General features: G+C 39.6%; 1 protein-coding gene across 2 annotated transcripts in view; it reads right to left on the bottom strand.

Annotated features, from left to right (window-relative positions):
- Positions 1 to 686: 686 nt before the first annotated feature.
- cntn2 (contactin 2) overlaps positions 687 to 22,282 on the bottom strand; it is a 64,667-nt gene continuing 43,071 nt past the window's right edge. For both annotated transcript variants that reach the window (XM_077726297.1, XM_077726298.1), the window contains 11 exons: positions 19,634 to 19,809; positions 18,011 to 18,131; positions 15,985 to 16,143; positions 11,917 to 12,066; positions 10,067 to 10,137; positions 9,733 to 9,967; positions 8,088 to 8,203; positions 7,710 to 7,896; positions 5,960 to 6,072; positions 4,298 to 4,466; positions 687 to 2,928 (listed from right to left, as the gene is read on the bottom strand). In XM_077726297.1, coding sequence (XP_077582423.1) covers positions 2,831 to 2,928; positions 4,298 to 4,466; positions 5,960 to 6,072; positions 7,710 to 7,896; positions 8,088 to 8,203; positions 9,733 to 9,967; positions 10,067 to 10,137; positions 11,917 to 12,066; positions 15,985 to 16,143; positions 18,011 to 18,131; positions 19,634 to 19,809 — 1,595 coding nt within the window. In that variant the 3' untranslated portion in view covers positions 687 to 2,830. The remainder of the gene's footprint in view (positions 2,929 to 4,297; positions 4,467 to 5,959; positions 6,073 to 7,709; positions 7,897 to 8,087; positions 8,204 to 9,732; positions 9,968 to 10,066; positions 10,138 to 11,916; positions 12,067 to 15,984; positions 16,144 to 18,010; positions 18,132 to 19,633; positions 19,810 to 22,282) is intronic.

Raw genomic sequence — 22,282 nt, 5'->3', positions numbered from 1 at the left:
ATAAGTGGGCGTGTTTTTGATTAAATATGAGCCCAGTCTGAGTTAAGTCCAGACAAACCCTTCATTCATTCATGTTCCGAAGCGCATATCCTTATAGGGGTCGCAGGTGGTGCTGGAACCTATCCCAGCTGACTTCAGGCATGAAGTCACCCTGAAATGGAGACCCTGAATCGTGGCCAGTCGATCGCAGAGCACGAGAATATGGGCAACCATTCATACTCACTCCTGGGGGCAATTCAGAGTGTCCAACCAGCCTACCATGCATGTCTTTGGAATGTGGGGGGAAAACGGAGTTCCCGGGGAAAATCCACGCAGGCCCGACCAGAACATGCAAACTCCTCACAAGAGGACCGCCCTGGATTCAAACCCTGGATTTGAACTGTTAGGCTTACGCTCTAACCACTCATCTCCCCGGGCCGACAGATAAACCCATCATCAGCTATCCAATTTTTTAGAAGGAAATAAATCAGTTGTCTCTCTATGCCTTCACTGTTATTTGCTTGCATGACCTCGGTGTATACCGTTTCTTAGGCCCAAAGTCAATAAAGACAGGCTACAATTTATCCATGGCACTGTGAAATCGGAAAAAAAAAAACCTGTAAAATTGAATGTGAACATACATTTTATAATAATCATGCACCATATTTTGAAACTACATTTTTCTCTGCTATACCGACGCATTAAAGTTGGGTTCAAACAGATATTTATTGTTTGCATGCATGTATTACAGATACAGGTATACAATCTTATGGTGCAGCTTATGTCAAGATTCATCCTGACCACAAACCCAATATTTTAATGGAGCAATATACAAAAATGATATAAACATAAATAAATGAAATGTAAAACAGGTTTTTCAAAAGTCAAAAAGTATTTTGGGCTGTTGTACGCACAATGCATTTTGTGATTTGGAATTTACAAAAATTTGTGAGACTCAATAATATAAAGGCAACACCAGAACAAAAAAGAAAGACTACAAGTAACCGTCAATACAGAGTCGCTCAGCTATTTTTTGTTGTTGGTTATTATCATTAAAAAAAAAGTTCACATAATCATTAGACCTGTGTTTTACCACTCCCTTAGTACTTACTACAAAGGGAGTGGTAAAACACAAGTCTAGTGATTATGTGAAGTTTTACCTCGGAGCTGTCAAGATATAATAATGTTGACTTTTTTTTTTTTATGGTGGCCAACCCAATCATTACTATTAGCAATTTAATATTGACTCATAATTATAACAAAAAAAATCTGAAAATAAAGTGAAACACATTAGTTGACAATTGTCATTATTATAAACATCAATGATTATTAAAGAAAAAAAACAACGATAAAACCAAAATATAAGACAATATTTTGTACAACTGTCCTGAAAATAAACAAATGATTTTTTTTCAAGTGACAAAAAACATACAGTATACATGTCTTTAATTACAAGTCACCGATGGTGTAAGTCTACATTCGTTTGTTCTTTTTCTCTTTACCGACGAAGTGAATATGAGAGAAGAATGGTTCTCTGGTTGAGATGGATGGTTGGTATGATTACAGCCAAGTGAAAGACCAGGCCACACACAAATTAGCAGAAGATTGTATTTGGCCATTCTAATTTTTTAGTTGATTAATCCTTTTCAAATACAAAGTGAATTGAACGAATACAGCAAATTAGACAGTTTACTATTATTAGTTACTAACTTTATCTGGTGTTTGTCTTGCTTACATTATTTGGTAGTCCAGTTCAACAGCTGTAACATGCTAATTCCTGCAGCTAATATTTGGTAAAAGTGGCACTGAACTTATTAGCATGATTTACATTTTAGAGAAATATGACTCATTTAAAATGGTCTCTATTTCATCCTAAAACAAATTAAGATATCTAAAATCCTAATCTGACATTAGCAGAGGGGGAAAAAACTAAAATCTGCAGTTCTATAATTTCCTCTTTGTACATGACTAGTTGATTTTATGTTTCAAGCCAGTCAGAGTTTAGTATTCTTTTTTATATATATTTTTTTACCTTTATGAAATGTATCCCCTCCCCCACGGCCTTAAAAGTAATTGCCGAATTGAGGACAAAGAAGTACTGATAATAGTCAAAGGTCCTTTACTCTGAATACTGAACCTAAAAGTGTAGGCATATACGAATTTGGTCATTAAAAATTCTCTAATGCTCTGATATTTTTTTCCTAATTATAGTCCAAACATTGCAAACGCTATCCATGAAGTAATCAATTAAAAAAAAAACATAACTCCAAATAATGTACTGGATTTTTTAGACCCAGAAGTTCAAAGGACCAAATTAAATGGGTTGTAGTTCCTAAATGGTATATATTATGACACCTGCTAGATTAAGACAGAAACTATTTAACTATATTTATATCTACATTGTGGTCGTGTCGGACGATGAGTAGCGGAACACCAGACTCAACAACCTAAAACCTTTTGTTATGCTTTGAGCTATTTTTTCATTCTCACTGACACTGATACCCACTGGTCCTCGAGTTGATTTCATTTACTTTTGTGTTTAAGTAATCCGGCACTAAAGGCTCTACTGTCACTTGGATGCACAGTCAATGGAATAAGCACGTGAGTAGCCTCTGCCAATGCATGAATCTAGGAATGACAAACTTAGATTTGATTTTGACTTTAAAATGTTGACGGATTCCAGCAGAGGATTAAACAATCAGTCAGCCCTACGTACACCCCCTATAACAATGAAAAAGCTTTTAAAACAAAATGTGATTTTGTTTATTTTAAAAATTCTTTCCAAAACCGTTTTGAAACAGAAGACACTTACGATTTCAGTGGAAGTTAATTAACAAAAATCTGAATGAAATCACAGGACTACCACAATAGTGAGAAGAATCAATCCAAAGACGAGAAGGAGTGAATGATTGTAGATTATTACATTGCTCTGTACCATCATGCCAGTTCCTGAAAAAAAGGAAAATATATATTAGACAATTATTGATACTTATACTTATAATGCATTCTCCTTCTTTTGATATTTCTGTTCTTTACGATTGCTAAAACCCCAAATCCAACTCACTAAACCAAAGGAACAGATGTCTAAAGACATTTAATAAAGCGACCCCCCGAGTTACTAATACCGCAAACACCTTATACATGAGGACTCACTCATTCATTCATTTTTTGTACCGTTTATCCTGACAAAGATCGTGGGGGGAATGCTGGAGGGTATCCCTAGCCTATAGGTAACCGGCAGGGGAACACCCTGAATTGATGGCCAGCCAAACACAGGGCACAGGACAATCATTCACGCTCACACTCATACCTTATACTTCACATGATCATAGCTTACAAAATGTGGAGGTACACGGACCATGAATATCTTCCACTAAAAGTAACGTAAAAATAATTAATATAATGGTTAATTTAATATTACTTAAATGTCCAAATATGATGCTAAAAGGACTTTTGTGTTACCACAGACCTAATGTCACCAAAAGTTGAAGCTTGTGAAACCAAACAACTTCCAGTTCATGTTTCCTATTTTTTTTTCTTTAGTAAATTTTAATGTTGTAATATTACAATGCATAGCTTAATTCTTGGAATATTATGTTTTTTTTTCATTCATCCTCCATACAGCCTATCCTCGAAAGGGTTGTGGAGGTTGCTGGAGCCTAACCCAGCTGTCTTCGGGCAAAGCCAAGACAGGTCGCCTGTTAGTCGTAGGGCACACAGAGAGAAAAACAACCAGGCGCACTCCAACTCATACCGCCACCAGCGGGAATTGAGCCCGCGCCTGCCCACACTTAAGTCAGGCGAGTGAACCGCCACACCACGAGGCAGCCATTATGATTTTAATCTTGAAAAAATAGTACTTTTTTGGAATATTACAAAGTGGAGAGCCTGGTGAATGAGTGGTTAACACGTCGGCCTCACAGTTCTGGGGTCCTGGGTTAGAATCCAGGTCGGTCCACCTATGTAGAGTTTGCATGCTCTCCCCAGGTACTCTAGTTTCCTCCCACATTCCAAAAATGTGCATGTTAGGCTGGTTGGACACTTTAAATTGCACCAAAGTATGAGTGTGAGGGTGAATGGTTGTCGGTCTCCTTGTGCCCTGCTATAGCCTGGCCACCAATTCAGGGTGTTGGCCCCAGCCTCAGGCCCAAATTCACCTGGGACAGGCTCCAGTAACCCTTGTTACCCTTGTGAGGTTAAGTGGTTCAGAAAATGAATGAATGAATGAACATATATTGCAATTAACAAAATATTGTTTTTCCCAATAACATCTTTCAAAAAAAAAACTTTACCAAGAAAGCAATAACATGACTGTCACCTGAGTCCCTTGCGACAATAATCTCATGTGAGGGTCCATCTCCACCTTCGCCCCAGGATCGTATCTCCAATACTACATACGCATCATCTTTGGGTAGCGGCAGATTTACTGATGTCTTCGCTATGTCCAAAACCTTCAAAACTGCTTGTCCCTCATGCTTGTACAAAACCTGTCATCAAGGAATTGTAAAAGAGTTGTAGTTACCTTGAAACTAAACCCAGAATTAAAGTCATTTCAAATTACAACTTTCTGGGTCTAGGAAACATTAGAGGAAACTAGGGGGACATGGTGGCAATCACAAATACCGGGTTTTCTCTCATATTTCGAAACTGAAATTATCACTTATTTTGCTCTTTTGCCGGGAAACGCACCTTATGGAGAACCACTACCAATTTTGTCATACGCAGTTGGGTATGATGACAATTAGGTTTTTGTCGAGCCAATCATGATGACAAAGCCGATGTCCGATTATTATTATTAATATATAAGCCGCCTCCACGTATAATCGGCAGCCTTAAAATTGCTTTAAAATCGTTGAATTTTACAATTTCTCTTTTATAAGAAGACCATAAGAAATTTTTCACCTCCATATTCATGGTTTTAATAGGGAATACAAATCTGTTACTTTGAAGAGAAAATCTTAAGAAAAATCGCACGTGGTATTTCTGTGATACTGTATGAATCCCAAGGATCATCTGCTGGATTTATTTGGGTCAATATCATAAGGAAGTTAATATGCCTTTCTTTGTAAATGCAGAATATCAAACTATTCAATTTGAACAAAGAAATAAGTCTATTGGGATAAAAACCTGATGCTTTTTAATGACAGAAATTACAATTTTCTTACCAGAAGTTTAATATCTTGTTGCGGCTATATTGGTTCTAATGTTGAAAAATTTAGAGTCTTTGGATGGTGCATATTACTGAAATAGTTGTCTCTTTTGAAATAATAAAAAAAACAATCAAAGTGTTTTAAAATTTAAAATGTGTTCTATTACATAACCCCAAATGTACAATCATTTCCTTTCTGTGTTCCGAAAGGGTCTTGCCTGCACGTAGACAAATTCAATTTCTCACTCAATTTTTGGATATGTCACTGGCTACAAATAAAAGATCAAGATCAAACATAAAATTTCAATAACGGATATACCAATCTTGAGGAAACAGTACTAATTCTTTTTGAATTGTAAATTGTTTAAAAAAGTGATTGCAAAATGAACAATCTTTTAACATGTCTTGTCAATGTTTGCTATTATCTTCATAGAAAATACCGTTATGCCCCACCTCAAGAAAAACACTTAGCTAAGCTCTTTGTATGATAAAGAATATTCATTGTATTAATATGAACTTTGATTCGAGTTGAAATAGCACTTTTATTATTCACTAAAGCAAAACATTAATCTGAATTTGGATTCATAATAATAAAATATCAATGATTAATGAGCCATTTACTTTTCCCAAGAGACAGATTTATTGGTACGCAATAATTCTTTGCTCCATAGTTCAAAGGTACAATAGCGACATACACTTCTGGTATCATGCGCCATGTGATTATTTGGGGAGTTCAGATCTATTATTATTGTTTTTTTTAAATTAAGATTAAGACACAAGCAAGGTGGATCATTAGCCACAGCCAGTGGAGCAAGTGGGGAGAATACTCACTTTGTATCCCAGTACAGCTGACTCATTGTACATGGCCTTCACATGGTCCCATTGCACAAGTACGGATGAGTCATCAGACCTCCATGAAATGCTTCCAGGAGGGCGATTAGGAGCTGAAAAAAGGCCCAAATGGTCTCCAATCAATTCAAATGGATTGCGTTCACTTCGTCATGTCTTAATAGTTCACTTATGTCATGAAATGTAATTTTTTTAATGTTACCTTTGAAGTTGTAAACCATGAACACAACATGTGGCTAAATATCTGTAATATTAGATATTGTAGAGCAGCATCTAGTGGTTTGTTTAATAATTGATTAATCAATTAATAGGGTGGTGGAAAAATAATTATTCTCCATCCCTTCATTAAAAAATAAGACATTATTACATAGACAATGCAGTAAATGCCTGGACCTAAATACGATTATGATCTTGTCACAGATTCGGACTGTAAATCAGAAAATTCTCAGAAATTAGACAAAAATACTGTTCAATGTTTTCTTGAAGTTAAATACATTTTGAAATTCCAAGCATGTTGAGAATTTAAGGTTTACTTACTAAGACAGACAAAAAAGAAACACGTTATTGCAGTCTATGTAGCCTTAGGCTTCAAATCTGTTTTTCATATTGACATGAACACAAGTTCGTGAAACTAACACAAGGAATCCCTTTGAGTACAATAGTTGGTGTGAGAAAGGATAGTTGAACCTTGCCACAGGATCATAAAAACAAAACAAGAACTAAGTGTTGTTCCTTACATAAGGATAATATAAATGTCTAGTAGGTTTAAGGTGAAAGATTTTTTACAGTTAGTTTTTCTCTGCTGTAGGAGTAGTGCATTTAAGCGAGATCGCGGGATGTGTAATTGAGCACTACAGAAATAATTAATGTGTATAATTTCTATTTTGTCATTAATCATCCCTCGAATATCGCGGTTAATGTCGACGAGGCATTACCCCTTTTTTACTATCATACTACATCTTTTCGCAAACATACAAAAATATACATACACCTGTACAACTGTCATGAAGTGTATTAATTTATCTATCAAATACTACAGTTGTAAGCATATGAAAAGACTGTAATGTATTAATATATAAATATTATAATGTAAAATATAATTATTAATTGAAGCATGAGGACGGTCGAACTTGACGATTACGGCTGGCTTTAGCATGAAGGCAGCATTCCCACACATGATGATGAGCCGCACATTCAGGTAATCTTTCAATAAGAAACCCTTCCAAAAAAGGCTACTCTCATCCATGTTAAAAACTTGCTCTCTTTATAAATTTTATATAACTAATAATATTTTAAGCTTCTCATTTACTTGTATTGGTTTCTTTAAAAACATAAATAAAAGTGCCAAGCTGCTATAGTAAAGTACGTGTCGGTCCGATACCAAATGTGGTGTTGTCACATTCTGGTGGAGGTGTGTGTGTGTGTTTTCACCTCCCCTCATCGCCAGGCTGTATTGTGTTAATTTGATAAGCCCTGGTAGGTATATGAGGAGAATGTTTGGTGACATCGGCATCTGAGTATTGCTTGCGTTTGGTCACGTTGTCTCCCCGTCAGTGTGCGTAGGTTCTATCCCCGCTTGGTTGTTTCTTTATTGATTTTTACTAAGTCCTAAGTTTTTATGGCTTGACAGGTTGTAGATTTTTGACAGGTGTAAATTTAAATATAAGATTGATTACACCGCCAATTCCTACTTGTGAATTGTCACCCATGAATGTAAGCTAATCATTCATACGTGGTTTCCTTGTGGTGACAGTAGACCGTGGTGAGGGTGGGCCAGTCCCGGCACTGTTATATGCTAGAACTGCAACATGATATCGAGTGCTCGGACGAAGTCCAGACACCCTGGCTGTTGTTTCTAGCCCTGCTGTCCGGACACGATCTGCTGCTGCTTCTCGTTCATGCTGTCGCCAGTAACGAATCTAAACACACACATTAACACATAGTGTCTGGTTTATTGTCAAAGACAGAAATTTGGCTATTTATAATAGAAGTTATTTTCTCAGTTAGAAAATATTAATGGAGTGGTAACAGCACGAAACTTGCACATTTTAAAATGAAAAACAAACAAGATGTACAATTATTTGCATTGTGTTATTGTGCATCACATCACCTCATATCCTCTCAGGATGCCATTGGTATTGGCTAGCTGGACAGGCTCCCATGACATTTGGATCTCAAACGCTGTTAGTGCAGTGACGTTTATGCTTAATGGTCGAACAGTTGGCTCTGTCAAGTGTTAAAGATGATAGGTGATGTTAAAATTACAAAACATGGTGTGAAAGACGTTACAATGCATGTGGGAAATGTAACATGATAAGGCAAAATTACTGGGAAAAATTTGCGCTTGTTGATGCCCGGTTAGCGCGTTGATCTTACAGCTCTGGGTTCCTAGGTTTATGTCCAGGTCGGTACACCTATGTAGAGTTTGCATGTTCTCCCCCATATTCCAAAAAACATGCATGGTAGGCTGATTGGACACTGTAAATTGCCCCTAGGTATGGGTGTGAGTGTGCATGGTAGTCCGTCTCCTTGTGCACTGCGATTAGCTGGCCACAGATTCAGGGTGTCCCTCGCCTCTGGCCCGGAGACAGCTGGGATTGGCTCCAGCACCCCCCATAACCCTAATGAGGATAAAGCTGTTCAGAAAATGAATGATAGATCATTTGTGGTTATGATGACCTTTTGTGGACAAATCATTTTTTAAAAATCAAGGGGAAAAATGTGTAGAAAGTATTGTTGAAAGGTTTTTTCTTTATACATCATGAAAGTGTGCCATAAAGTAACATTTTTAATATCATTACTCAGCAATTTGCATTAATGATTGTGCTCACAACACGCTTAACAAAATAAAAGGTTTTGGGAAGATTAAAAATAACAATTATCATTATGAGAGGCACCACTTCCAACAAACCTATTCCAACCCCCCCCCAAAAAAACACATATCATTACTATAAATTTGCTTAAAATATAATCATTTTATATATATATATATATATATATATATATATATATATATATATATATATATATATATATATATATATATATATATATATATATATATATATATATATATATATATATATATATATATATATATATATATATATATATATATATATATATATATATATATATATATATATATATATATATATATATATATATATATATATATATATATATATATATATATATATATATATATATATATATATATATATATATATATATATATATATATATATATATATATATATATATATATATATATATATATATATATATATATATATATACATACACACACACACGTTTAAATTTAGTGTAACATAAGGTTAAAACTTTTTTAAGTGTGTTTATAGGAATCTAAGTTCATCTAAGTTCAATTTAAAGTTTATGTTACTCTCATGTTTATGTTACTGTCATGTGACTCTCCCTCTCCCCCACCTACGAACTCCCCGTTGTATAAAATTATGTCTCATTTTATTGTTAAACATCATAACCACTAGTTATTTGTTACTCTGTTTGTAGATGGTGAATTTCAACCATTTGCATTGTAATATCCTATTTTTTGGTGTTTTTTCAGAGGGTGGGGACAAATTAATTTGTATTTAGTTCATTTTTATGGGAGACCTTGATTTGAGAAACGAGTAAATCGACATACAAGCTCAGTCCTGGAACACATTAAGCTCGTATCTCAAACTACCACTGTTCATTTGTGTTAAAACATATTAAACATAAAATAGACTGACCTTCCTCAGCGGAGTAGACTACCGCAATTTGGCTGAATGGACCTTCACCCTTTCGATTAATGGCTTTAATTTTCACCTCAAACGGGCTGTATGGGATCAGGGTTTCATTGTAGTACACATATCGGGATGACTCCACTAAAGGTATTTGCACTTCTGTCCATGGCGATGTGTCTTTCTTTCTGAATGCCAAAGTGTAGCCGAAGCCGTCACCATTCTGATATTCTCGAGCCATGGGCTAAAAGCAGAAGACAAAGGTTCAAGAAACCTAACTTTAAACAGGTATTCATTTCCCTGTGTGATCACAATTTCCTGCATGCGTTAGTTTGCTTCTTACTGTCCATGATATAATGAGTTCATGCCGATCTCCCCCTCCACCTCCAAGTCCACTGGGAGCCACTGAGGGAGCTGTGGATCAGAATAAATTAGCAGTGCTTGAGGAGGATATATGGGAATTTTACCTTTCACCTCATATACCATATTGGACACAAATAATGAGTTCTCCTGAGCATTGTTTCCCAAACAATTTGCCGCAAAATCACAAGAAGTGATAAACTCAAAATCAACTTTTGTTGACATTGGGTCTTTGTAAAACGTAGTTTTTGGAATAAGTTGTGGCGGCCCGGCGGCCGAGTCATTAGTGCATCAAAATTCAAATCCAGGTCAGCCCACTTGTGTGGAGTTTGCATGTTCTCCCAGGGCCTGTTTGGATTTTCTCTGGGTATTCTGGTTTCCTCCCACATTCCAAAGACATGCATGGTAGGCTGATTGGACAATCTAAATTGCCCCTAGGCATGAGTGTGAATGATCGTTTGTCTACTTGTGCACTGCAATTTGGTGGCCACCAATTCAGGGTGGCCCCCAGCTGAGATAGGCTCCAGCACCCCCCACGACCCTAATGAGGACAGAGCGGTTTATAAAAATGCGAGAATAATCTTGGGGATCTTTTTGATTCCTGGTGATAAAACGTGAATGACTTTAAATTGTTAATGTAGATGAGATAGGTTTAAATTAGAAGATTTTCAGATTATGCTGTGCCTTGAATTTTTTTCTAATGCAAAAAAATGTGCCGCAGCTCAAAAAAGGTTGGGACATTGTAGAGTTCCAGTTCACCCAATACCACTCACATTAAAGAACCAAAGTCAAATTACAGAACTATCTGATAATCAGCACTTGCAACGTGTGATTGCGTTTAGGCCATGGGTGCTGCATGCTCAACGTACAAATATCAAATTGTGTCTTACCGGTTTCATAATTGTGCATTTCTATTTATTTAAAGCAATGTTTTGTATAACTGATCTCACCTCATCACATTTTCTGAACCGCTTTTTGGGGGTGCTGGTGCCAATCCCCGCTGTCAGAGGCGGGGGGACACTGAATCGGTGGCCAGCCGATCGCAGGGCACAAAGAGATGAACAACCGTGCACACTCACACCCATACCTAGGGGCAATTTAGAATGTCATATCAGTCTACATGCCTGCAAGTTTTTGGAATGTGGGAGGAAACCAGAGTACCCGGAGGAAACCCACACAAGGCCCGGGAAAACATGCAAACTCCACATAGATGGATGGATGTACATGACCTGGATTCGAACCCAGGTGGCCCAGGGCCGATTCGCTAACTACTCGCACCCCCGGGCCACCCCGTTTTGTATTACAACCTGTATGACAATGGTAATGACCAAAATACCTACAATTTCTTTCTCCCATTGACACACACATACCTGTCAACCTCGAACCATTTGTGATCTTACCAAATTTTGTTTTCGCCCTTACATATATGTATAAATACATGGAAAATCTTACCACTTTACTTTTTTGTAAAAAATCACGAACAACAAGTAGAAAATGAAAGTAAACATAAACAAGGGAACAGGAAACGGAAATCACATGGTGAAAGTGTTACAAAACGAAATGTTTATCATGATCTTTTTTTTTTAGCCAATCAGAGGCGCCGGTACATATATCACTTGGCAGACATGCGTTTCCGGGAAGAAACAATGGCGGATGGTGAAAAATGGCTAGAAAGTGCCTTAATTTATTTTTTTTTCTCAAAATCACCGTTTAGCGTACCATTTTCATGTGTACAGCGTACCAATATAAAAATGGGCTTTCAGTTGTACCAATTACGGCGAGAACGTACCAGTTGACAGGTATGCACACACCTTAATGGAAAAACATCTTTACCTAATTGTTGTGTACGGATGACAGTTGAGGGCATGCTGGGTTCTCCACTGCCTAAGATGTTACTGGCAATGACCTGAAATTCATAATCCATCCAGGGTACTAGCCCAATCACCTGTGCAGACTCTGCATTTCCTTCAATATTCACAGGTTCTGTTTTTAAAAAAGAGATGTTTGTTATGTAAAAGTGGCATCATGAAGTTATAGTGTTAAGGCGTTAAGTTCGCAGTTTCGTGCATGTCGACGTTTTATGCTCATATGAGCTGTATCGTCGATCCAGTCATAATTTTTTTTGTCCGACAAAACCGGCTCATATTCGGGTAAATACGATAACTACAGTTCTATGATTCCTGGATGACTGAAAGAGGCGGTGCTGGAAGAACTGACTGATGCCTTTGCGCATGTACAATGCAAGAACCAATACCAACAAAGTCACTTGTGACCACAGGTTGAACCCCGGAAGGGTACATAGTTCCGGTGCAATGATTGTTACAGTCTATACAGAGTCTTCTCGCGTCAGCAAGAGAAATCTAAGTGACTTGTACTGTAATTTAAAGTATTTCAACATTGCAAGTTCCCTCAGAGAGAATGAAGATTCATTGGAGGCCTATGACAGTCAATGAGAGCAGCCGGTGTGTTAATTGAATGCTCTTATTGATATTTTGATATTAGATATTTAGATATTAAACTCTCATGAAGATCATTTTGAGCGCTGGTTTCACCAGTACTTAGATATTAAACAGTACTTCGATATTAAACTCTGTCATGAATCAACAGTAGATATTTAGATATTAAACTCTTGTGAATATAATTTTGTGACCTGGTTTCAACAGTACTCAGATATTAAACAGTACTTGGATATTAAACAGTACTTGGATATTAAACAGTACTTGGATATTAAACAGTACTTGGATATTAAACAGTACTTAGATATTAACCTCTCTCTCTCATGAATCAACAGTAGTTGATATTAAACTCTTGTTGAGAGCTGTTTTCAACATTACTTACTCTCTGTCACCATTTGACTGAAGGCCAAAAGACCGGGGACCAAACGTCCGGGCGACCAAACGTCCGGCGATCAAACATCCGAGTACCGGGAACGCATAGTAGGCAATTAGGCCAAGCCCAGAGGACTGTAGCACCCCCAATGGAAAACCAGAGAGAGAGGAACACCTTCCAGGAGGGCTACAGATCGACAACTGGGCAGCCGACGATGCATGGCATTGTAAACAATACATCGGGGGAGATGACTCCAAGTTAGCCTGACAGCACCACGTGTGGCGCAAATTTGGTGAACAGCTCCACGTGCTCGCCAGTGGCCAAGCAAAAGCCGCAACGCATCGTGGAGAAGAAGAGTCGCAGGGCGGTAACCTGGACGGCGAGATCAGCCGCTATACTTCGGACCTCTTCGCCATGCTGATGGACCTCACGAGAATTTATTTTTATTTATTCGCAGCATACAGATCGCCACAACACGTGCATCTCCAAATGGCATGATTGTTCACTTCCTGTGTGGCCCCTCTTAACTGCACGGCGGAACCTTAACATTAATATGGTTCCTACCAGCTGAATTATGTAGAAATAGAACGCCACAGTGTAGATTCATTTATGCCGCAATGGCGTGCTACGCCTGTAGCATTTCAAGAAATGTCAATATTTAGGAGGCATTTTCAAAAGTGAATAATTTTTTTTCTTTCTTCACAGGTGATGTGCGTGATGCAAAATTCACTTGCAACAAAACAGGAAATGACAAGACAGTGCATTTTGGTTTAAATAATATTTATTGTGTTTTCTCGCATATTAGCCATCTCCGCGTATAAGCTGGACCCTTGAAATGGCCTTGAAATCGTTCAATTTTATAATTTCTCTCGTACACGACGCCCTCTGATTCACAGTTTTCACCTCCATATTAATGGTTTTAATATGGAGTACTAATGTGTTACTTTGAAGGGAAAATCTTTAGAAAAATCATCGCATGTGGTATTTCTGAGATACTGTATGTTGCCTGTGCCTTGACAAATTCAATAAGGAAGTCACGTGAGCAGTACAACCAGGAAGTGTGTCCATTGCGGTCTAGGATGTCGTCCCTAATGGCAGGACCTAGTAAGTGAGTTTTTTTTCATGTTTTAGGCAAGATGCAGTTTTTTTTTCTTGAATTTCATTAATCGACATCAAAATACATTTTGTCAAGCGTTTTATCTGTTTATCCTTTCTCTATTTAGAAATAAATAACTGTACCAGCCGCATTGTCTTACATTATGGCGTTTTCGACCGTCATTTTTTTAAGCGACTAATTTGGTGTATATATATGCTGAGTGCCCCCCATGTCAGCACCAAAGAAGTGGGGCCGATACTTCCGCCATTTTTCATCTCCTGTCTTCCGTTGGATAGTTTCAACGTGGATTTTGACATTTTATGAACTTTTTTATACTTAAGATAAAAAAAACACGATATACTTAATAGGGGTGACCCTACTCTGCTGTTTTAGGATTATCACGACCATGTCATGTCGACATTATCCACAAAATTTGAGGGAATACTGTACTTCAAATCTGACACTCACAATGGGGCCGAACACTCAACAAGAAGGTCGAGGGACACAACGGCAGCCTTGCACGACACAATATGCAGACAACTGGAGCCTTCCCGCGGCGTGTCGTGTCAAGCCAGCTCTTCGGAGACGGCTATACAAATCCAGATCTGCCACACCCAGACTGCCACAAGGGAGAACTCACCGAGTTTTTTCGGCCGACGGAGCTGCACGTCCCGTGCTGCATCTCCGTGATCTTCTCCTACTAGCGGGCGACATCGAGAGTAACCCGGGCCCACCATGTCCATGGTGTGGCAAGGGATTTCGTCGTGACCAACCTCCCATCGACTGTCCGGGTTGTCGACGCTCCCTCCACAAACGTTGCACTGGCCTGACTCGACCTAAGCAAAAGAGTCCCATAGGCTTCCTGTGTCGGCTTTGTCGGGGGGAAACCGCCGAACCACGACATCAAACTACAGTCGCCAACGACGCTCGATGCTCCGTCTGCCCACGAAAGATTCCGAGAGGAGCCCCCCCCCCTTCGCTGCAGATTATGCGGCGAGGAGGAGGAATCGTCGGAGCATCTCTCGCTGCGGTGTCCGGCACTGCTCGCAGAACGAAAAAGGCAGAAGCAGACTGCTGGTGGCAAAAGAAGCCATACCCAAGTGGCACGGCAGGCGGGAAGCCCAATTGCGGATGGGCTAATGCGCTCCACAACACCGCCAGCATGGAACCACCAGGGAAACGACTGAAGAGCCCTGCAAAGAGGACATGGCCCTGAGCTCTAATAACGTAGAAGCCGCAAAACCAAGGTCAGCATGTCAGGCGGACATGCCTCAGGCACAGCTGCCGAAGCGTCAAGGAGGGTGTTACTATAAGAGGCCATACATTCCCCCAAAACAGCAGCAGCATAACCACAGAGGCAAGTTGAAGATCAGAATCCAACGCAATGAGCAGAGGGTCGCGCAAGGCGACAGGCGGAGCAGGAGCATCGACACAAGCACAAAGTCGGCTATCCAAATGACTAGCCAGCTGGAATGACACCCGGCCAGGAACCAGGAGATGAACACTGGTCATCTGTAGGTCCAGTGGAAATAAACAAAGAGGGTGTCCAGCGGTGCACACAGTTACTCCATCCAAAAGCCAGCAAGAACACGCTTCTGAACTCTGGAACGGGAAAGGGTGGCACGCCTATCCACTTAAGGGCAGCCATTAACGTGTCAAGGTCTTAGCAGGGCAAATTCGAAGCCCCGACACGACGTCACAAGGGTTTACATGTTATGTACTCACCAGCACCACCATGCGAAAAGAAAATAGTGACTGGAACAATGGTTGCACTGCAATTAGTATATATTACCCTTATGGGGATCAAACTCTGGTCACAGGAAACTTCGTTGCTATTGGTACTCACACTGCGCATGTGCGGAAGGATCAATCAGTGTTTAGAGCACCGCCTTTGGCGGTCAGAAGGGATGAAATAGAACACTACTTATACATATATATGATTATTATTTTAGATGTATTTTTGACAGTTAACAAACCTGTTCTCATCTGCTTCCACTTGGATGACAGAGAAGATCGACCCATGATCACATAATTGCCAATTGGACTGTGGTTGTCATAGCCCCGGCTCCATCTCAGTGACACCAATGTTTCTGTAACATTCCTTACCAATAAACCACCAGGCGGTCCTGGGGGGCCTTGGCAAACATAGGAGGCAATATTATTTTCATTGTTATTTTTTCTATTATCCATTCATTCATTTTCTAAACCACTTGGCCTTGGCAGGGTGCTGGAGCCTATCCCAGCTGACTATGGGCAAAAAGCAAACTACACCATAGCTCATCAGGCATAGGGCACAAAGAAAGACAGACAAACATTTAAACTCATAATTGCCACTGAGTGGGAATCAATACCACACTGCCCACACTGAAGTTAGGCAAATTAACCACCACACCACTGGGTGCCTATAATCTAGCCATTAGATTGAAAATATACCATGTGTTTAGAGTTGGGCGGCCCGGTGGTGCGAGTGGTTAGCACGTAGGCCTCACAACTCTGGGGTGTTGGTTTAAAATTTGGGTCACATGCATCTGTGTGGAGTTTGCATGTTCTCCCCGGGCCTGTGTGGATTTACTCCGGGTGCTCCGGTTTCCTCCCACATTCCAAAAACATGCATGGTAGGCTGAATGGACACTCTAAATTGCCCTTAGGTATGGATGTGAGTGTGCATGGTTGTCCGTCTCCTTGTGCCCTGCGATCGGCTGGCCAACGATTCAGGGTGTTCCCTGCCTCTGGCCCGGAGTCAGCTGGGATAGACTCCAGCATCCCCCGCAACCCTAATGAGGATTAAGTGGTTCAGAAAATGAGACGAGATGTTTATAATTTGGGTTTCGCATTAGATTCTTAATGTGTCAAAAACTTCTGGTCTGTGTTTAGTTAGTTTTGGACATTTAATGGAGTCCAGATAACCTGGTGTTGTTTAGTCAGTACACGCTTATGCATGAACACAATGTGTGGGTTCATCTGAAATGGATTTGAATTGTTAATTTAAAGTCTTGTAACAGTCACAATTCTGCAAGGTCCTAATACCAGGTGATTGTAGAGAGGTGTTATGCTTGATTACAGATGATATTTTGCATTACCTAGAACACGTGTCAAAGTGGTGGACCGGGGGCAAATCTGGCCCGCCAAATCATTTTGTGTGGCCCAAGAAAGTCAATCATGAGTGCCGACTTGCTGTTTTAGGATCAAATTAAAATGAAGAGTATAGATGTATATTAAATTTCTTGATTTCCCCCTTTTAAATCAATTAATATAATTTTGCAATCATTTTTTTTCTTTCTTTTTAGTTCAAAAGTCATTTTGTAAATCTAAAAAAAATATATAAAAAAAAACTAAAATAAATACTGTTTTAGATCTATAAAAAAATGAATATTAATGGCTTTTGGTCGTGTTCTTTTAATCCATTTATTTAAAAAAATCTAAATATATCTAAAATGGTCTGGCCCGTGTCAGCTTCACAGTTCTGGGGTCCTAGGTTCAAATCCAGGTCCGTCCTCCTGTGTGGAGTTTGCATGTTCTCCCTGGACCTGCGTGGATTTTCTCCGGTTATTCCGGTTTCCTCCCACATCCCAAAGACTGCTAGACTAATTGGACACCCTAAATTCCCCTCAGGTATGAGTCTGGGTGCTGGCCACCGATTCAAGGTGTCAGCTGGGATAGGGTCCCCCCCTTGCCACGACCCTAATGAGGATAAAGCGGTTCAGAAAATGAATGAATAAATAGAAACTACTGTGAACTTGAGGACTGTGATTTGTGTATTCCCTTTTACTACAAGATGGAATTAGAACATTTGAGAACACTCAGTAGACCTAGAACATGTTTAGTATATATTTCAAATGACAATCTACATCTGTATTACTATTTCTATTTCTCAACTAAGCTTAAAATGTGTCCACAAGCGGTGAGCTAAAGACAAGGCAGCTTGTATGTCACAGACCCGGTGATGTTGCAGTATTTATGTCTGAAAGTAGTTTTTTAGGAGGAAATGAGATTGTATCTTACCTCGTACCACAAGTTTGGCAGTAACTGAGGCACTGTCCACCACAGTTTGAGCTGTACAGGTATAAATGCCTGCATGACTCAGTTGAGTATTCCAAACAAACAGGTCTCCAATGGTTTCCTTCTATAAAGATCCAACACCAGAAGTAAACAAAACAGTTTTTTTCTAACTGTCAAACTATAATATCCTCCCAAAAATATAAATCCACTTGTATACTTGCCTATTTAACCATTGCTTTGTTTAATCAATTTAAGAAAACATGAAAGAAATGTATATCAATTTATGTCTTAAAAAACTTTTTTAGAACCACAGTTTTATTGTGTTTTAATAAAGTTTCTTACCACCAAACTATGAGAAGGACAGTGCCTGGTGAGTATTCGACTCCCTTAAACTTTTCTTCCTTTCAGTGGAAGTCGAACGAAATGTATTAGATATTTTAAACATTTTTAACAAATAAAAACTGAAAGGTGGAGCGTACAATATTTCTGAATGATCCAATGTTGACTGATGATGATGATGAATACAATCGACCTGTGTGTAATCATATTTCCGTATGAATGCAACTGCTCTGTGAGTCTCAGGGTTCTGTTTAAAGTGCATCGAGCATCATGATGACCAAGGAACACATTGAACTGATACTGCCGGATTTGGATACCAGAAGGTTTTCCAAGCTTGAACCATCTCAAGGAGAACTGTGCGAGCAAACTTATTGAAATGGAATCTGTTAGGAGTATCTTGTTATTGTTTTTCCCTTTGCCTTCTCCCTCTGTTCTGAGGTTCGGCAGCGGCAACTCTCCGGGCCCCCTGGACGAGGGGGTCAGGGGCCCCCGACCAGCCAGGGTAAGGTGCCCGACGACTTTTCTAAAGTTCTGGTGTCAACTAAGGGAAGTGCGCTCGACTATCACTTAAAGGGCCAGCACGGACGCCCGCTGAACCGGGCACTCTCACGCCTCGCCACGGGCTGGCGTGGACGCCCGACGGACGGGCCACTTCATCGTCTCGTCTTGGGCCGGCGCGGACGCTCCCAGGACTGCGTTATCCAGTATCCTGCGTTTTTCTTTTTCGTGGACATTCGGCTTTAGGATCCGTCCCTTAGAGGGGAGGGATACTGTTAGGAGCAGCTTGTTGTTGTTTTTCCCATTGCCTTCTCCCTGTGTTCTGAGGTTCGTTTCCCTACTCTTGTTTGGCACTCCTGCCTTGCCGTTGTGCTCGAGCAGCTGCCCGTGATTCAAAATTAGTTCCTGTCATCAGCGAGCTGTGCAGAAGCTTTATACTAATCCTGATTATTTGATTCAGATGTGTTGGTGGAGGGACACATGAAAAACAGACCGGATAAGGGCTCTCGAGGACCGGACTTGGCAACCCCTGCAAATATTGTTGATTCTTGACAAAAGGTTTTAATTATGTGTCTTTGAAAATTAGAAGGTTGCGAAAGGTTGAAAAGTTCAAGGGGGCCGAATACTTTCGCAAGGAACTGTATATTGCTGGTGTGAAAATATGAAATAAAAGCATGAAAATATATATACACTCACATTAGTCTGAAAATACTCAAAAATGAACAACAGCAAATAATTGAGTATACTCCTATTGCTTTGAAAGCTAGTTAACTCTCAGCATTCACTCACACTCTCTACTCGGTGGTACAGTCCTGTAGAGTCCTCCAGGTCCAGCAGAGCCCCGTTGAGGGCCCAGATAAAGGTCAGGTCCATGGTAGGATCGTGGGATGCATGACATTGCAGTGTCACATTCTCACCTTGATTGATGTCGGCATTGGAGGGGGCCAATGTGATTTTGGTAGCATCTGTTGGTTTTGACCAGAGATACCTTCACTATAGTGAACTATTTCTTGAGTAATTCAGTGTATGAAACCCAAGTCATAAGTTAAAACAAATGGTTGCAAATATCGAGTTTTCTATTTCACGATTCATGAACTTCCAAATCTACCTCTGTCAATCATTTCAACTTCAGTACACCTTTACATTCCCTCGATCGAACCCCTGAATGCACCCCTGTCGCTCACACCATCAATGAAAACATGGTGAGATTCCACTGCCTTGAAATTAGGATGCGCAATCTGTAGAATGCTTAAGAGAAAGAAAAAAAACAAGTGCAAGAATGTACTGTTCTGTTAAAGGGTGTCAAGGTGAGCATTCAACATTACAGATGACTCCTGTAGGAAAACAAGTGAGAGACGGATATATCTATGATTTAAGTGTTACGGAGCCAGTCAGGGCCAGCAGGATTTGTCGAAAAACTTGTGCATCGGGTTGTGAGTACCATTTGAAAAAAACGGATGCAAAGTTTAGTAAAATATTAACTCTTTGAAAAATTGGTTAGCACAAAACTAACCACAGGATTTCTACACCGGGATGTCCATCATTCCTCCATGAATTCAAGGTGAATTAAAATTCTTGACGTTTTCAGAACATACAGAGGGGCAAATAAGTATTTAGTCAACCACCAATTGTACAAGTTATCCTACTTGAAAAGAATAGAGAGGCCTGTAATTGTCAAGATAGGTAAACCTCAACCATCAGAGACAGAATGTGGAAAAAAAAACGAGAAAATCACTGTTTGATTTTTAAAGAATTGATTTGCAAATCATGGTGGAAAATAAGTATTTGGTCAATACCAAAAGTTAATCCAATACTTTATGTACCCTTTGTTGGCAATAACGGAGGCCAAACGTTTTCTGTAACTATTCACAAGCTTTTCACACTGTTGCAGGGGGCAGTGCAGGATTTGAGTCCCTGGCGGCGCATTGTGTTACTGATAGTAGCCTTTGCTACTGTGGTCCCAGCATTCTGTATGTCATTCGCTAGGTCCCCCCGTGTGGTTCTGGGATTTTTGCTCACCGTTCTTGTTATCATTTTGACGCCACGGGTGAGATCTTGCATGGAGCCCCAGATCGAGGGAGATTATTATTCTTGTATGTCTTCCATTTTCTAATAATTGCTCCCACAGTTGATTTCTTTACACCTAGCGTATTACCCATTGCAGGTTGGGTTTTCCCAGCGTGGTAAAGGTCTACAATTTTGGCTCTGGTGTCCTTCGACAGCTCTTCGGTTTTGGCCATAGTAGAGTTTGGAGTGTGAGAGACTAAGGTTGTGGACAGGTGTCTTTTGAAAAATGAAAATCAGACATAGGCATTGTCGTCAACATTGACTTGACAAAAAGCCTAGTAGTCATCATACCCTCAGCAGCGTATGAAGAAATTGTATAGTGCTTCTCCACAAGTTCGTCTTCCCAGGCCAGACACATTTATGACATTTATTTATGACATATTCATACTTGTTAGCTCTCCGCCTTGAGCGCCATTTTCCGGCGACTACAAGTTGCCTCACCGATGCCAACAAGAATAAGATGGATCACTTACCTCTCAGTCTTTATACTTACCCTCCCTCAGTCATCCTGTGGAAGGTAGATCTGCACCAAACGACCTTCCTGTTACTTCAATTTGACTTGACTTAATTTCATAGTAGGGATATGTGTAGTCGTCACGTCACGTTACCGTCACGTCACGACTACCACGTCACGATTTATACCGATAATGAGTTGAAACATATGCTATGAATACAGGCAACGAGTGTAGACCTCGTGAGACCTTGTTAGACCTCTCTGACAGCCAGAAATCTTGCTTGTTTGTAGGTAATCAAATACTTAATTTTCTCTCTAATTTGGAAATAAGTTCTTTAAAAATCAAACGATGTGATTTTCAGTTTTTTCTCTCCACATTCTGTCTCTCGTGATTAAGGTTTACCCATGTTGACAATTTAGAGGCCTCTCTAATCTTTTCAAGCAGGAGAACTTGCACAATTAGGGGTGGACTAAATACTTATTTTCCCCACTGTAGTAGCACTTTGGGATTTTCGATGATTTTAAAAATAATAATTTGGAATAAAAAAGTATAGTTGGATTTGTAATAATAATAAAATATTTATTTTTTAGGGATTGTACTGTGATCCTTTTGTAAGATTATATCAGTTTTTGTGAGTATAAAAGCATCATTCTCATACAATCTCTGAATGGTTGACATGTCAGCATAAACACTCAACAGTCTGACTGATTAATCAATATTAGTCTTGTGATTGGGTTGACATGTCATCACAAACACTCAACTGTCCGACACTGATCAATTACTTTTTGCCCTGCAAATGACTGAATTGTATCTGTCCAAAGTCCTGGTGATAACTGTCAGTTTTGCCTGTATTTAAGACTCACTCACTGGTCATTCGGTGAGCGCTGCAAGGACAACAGACTGTGAGCGGTTCACG

This window comes from Stigmatopora nigra, chromosome 10, assembly GCF_051989575.1.
Source record: "Stigmatopora nigra isolate UIUO_SnigA chromosome 10, RoL_Snig_1.1, whole genome shotgun sequence".
Lineage (NCBI taxonomy): Eukaryota > Metazoa > Chordata > Actinopteri > Syngnathiformes > Syngnathidae > Stigmatopora > Stigmatopora nigra.
Note: the sequence above shows the minus strand (reverse complement) of the source record. Positions and strands in the feature narration are given on the sequence as shown.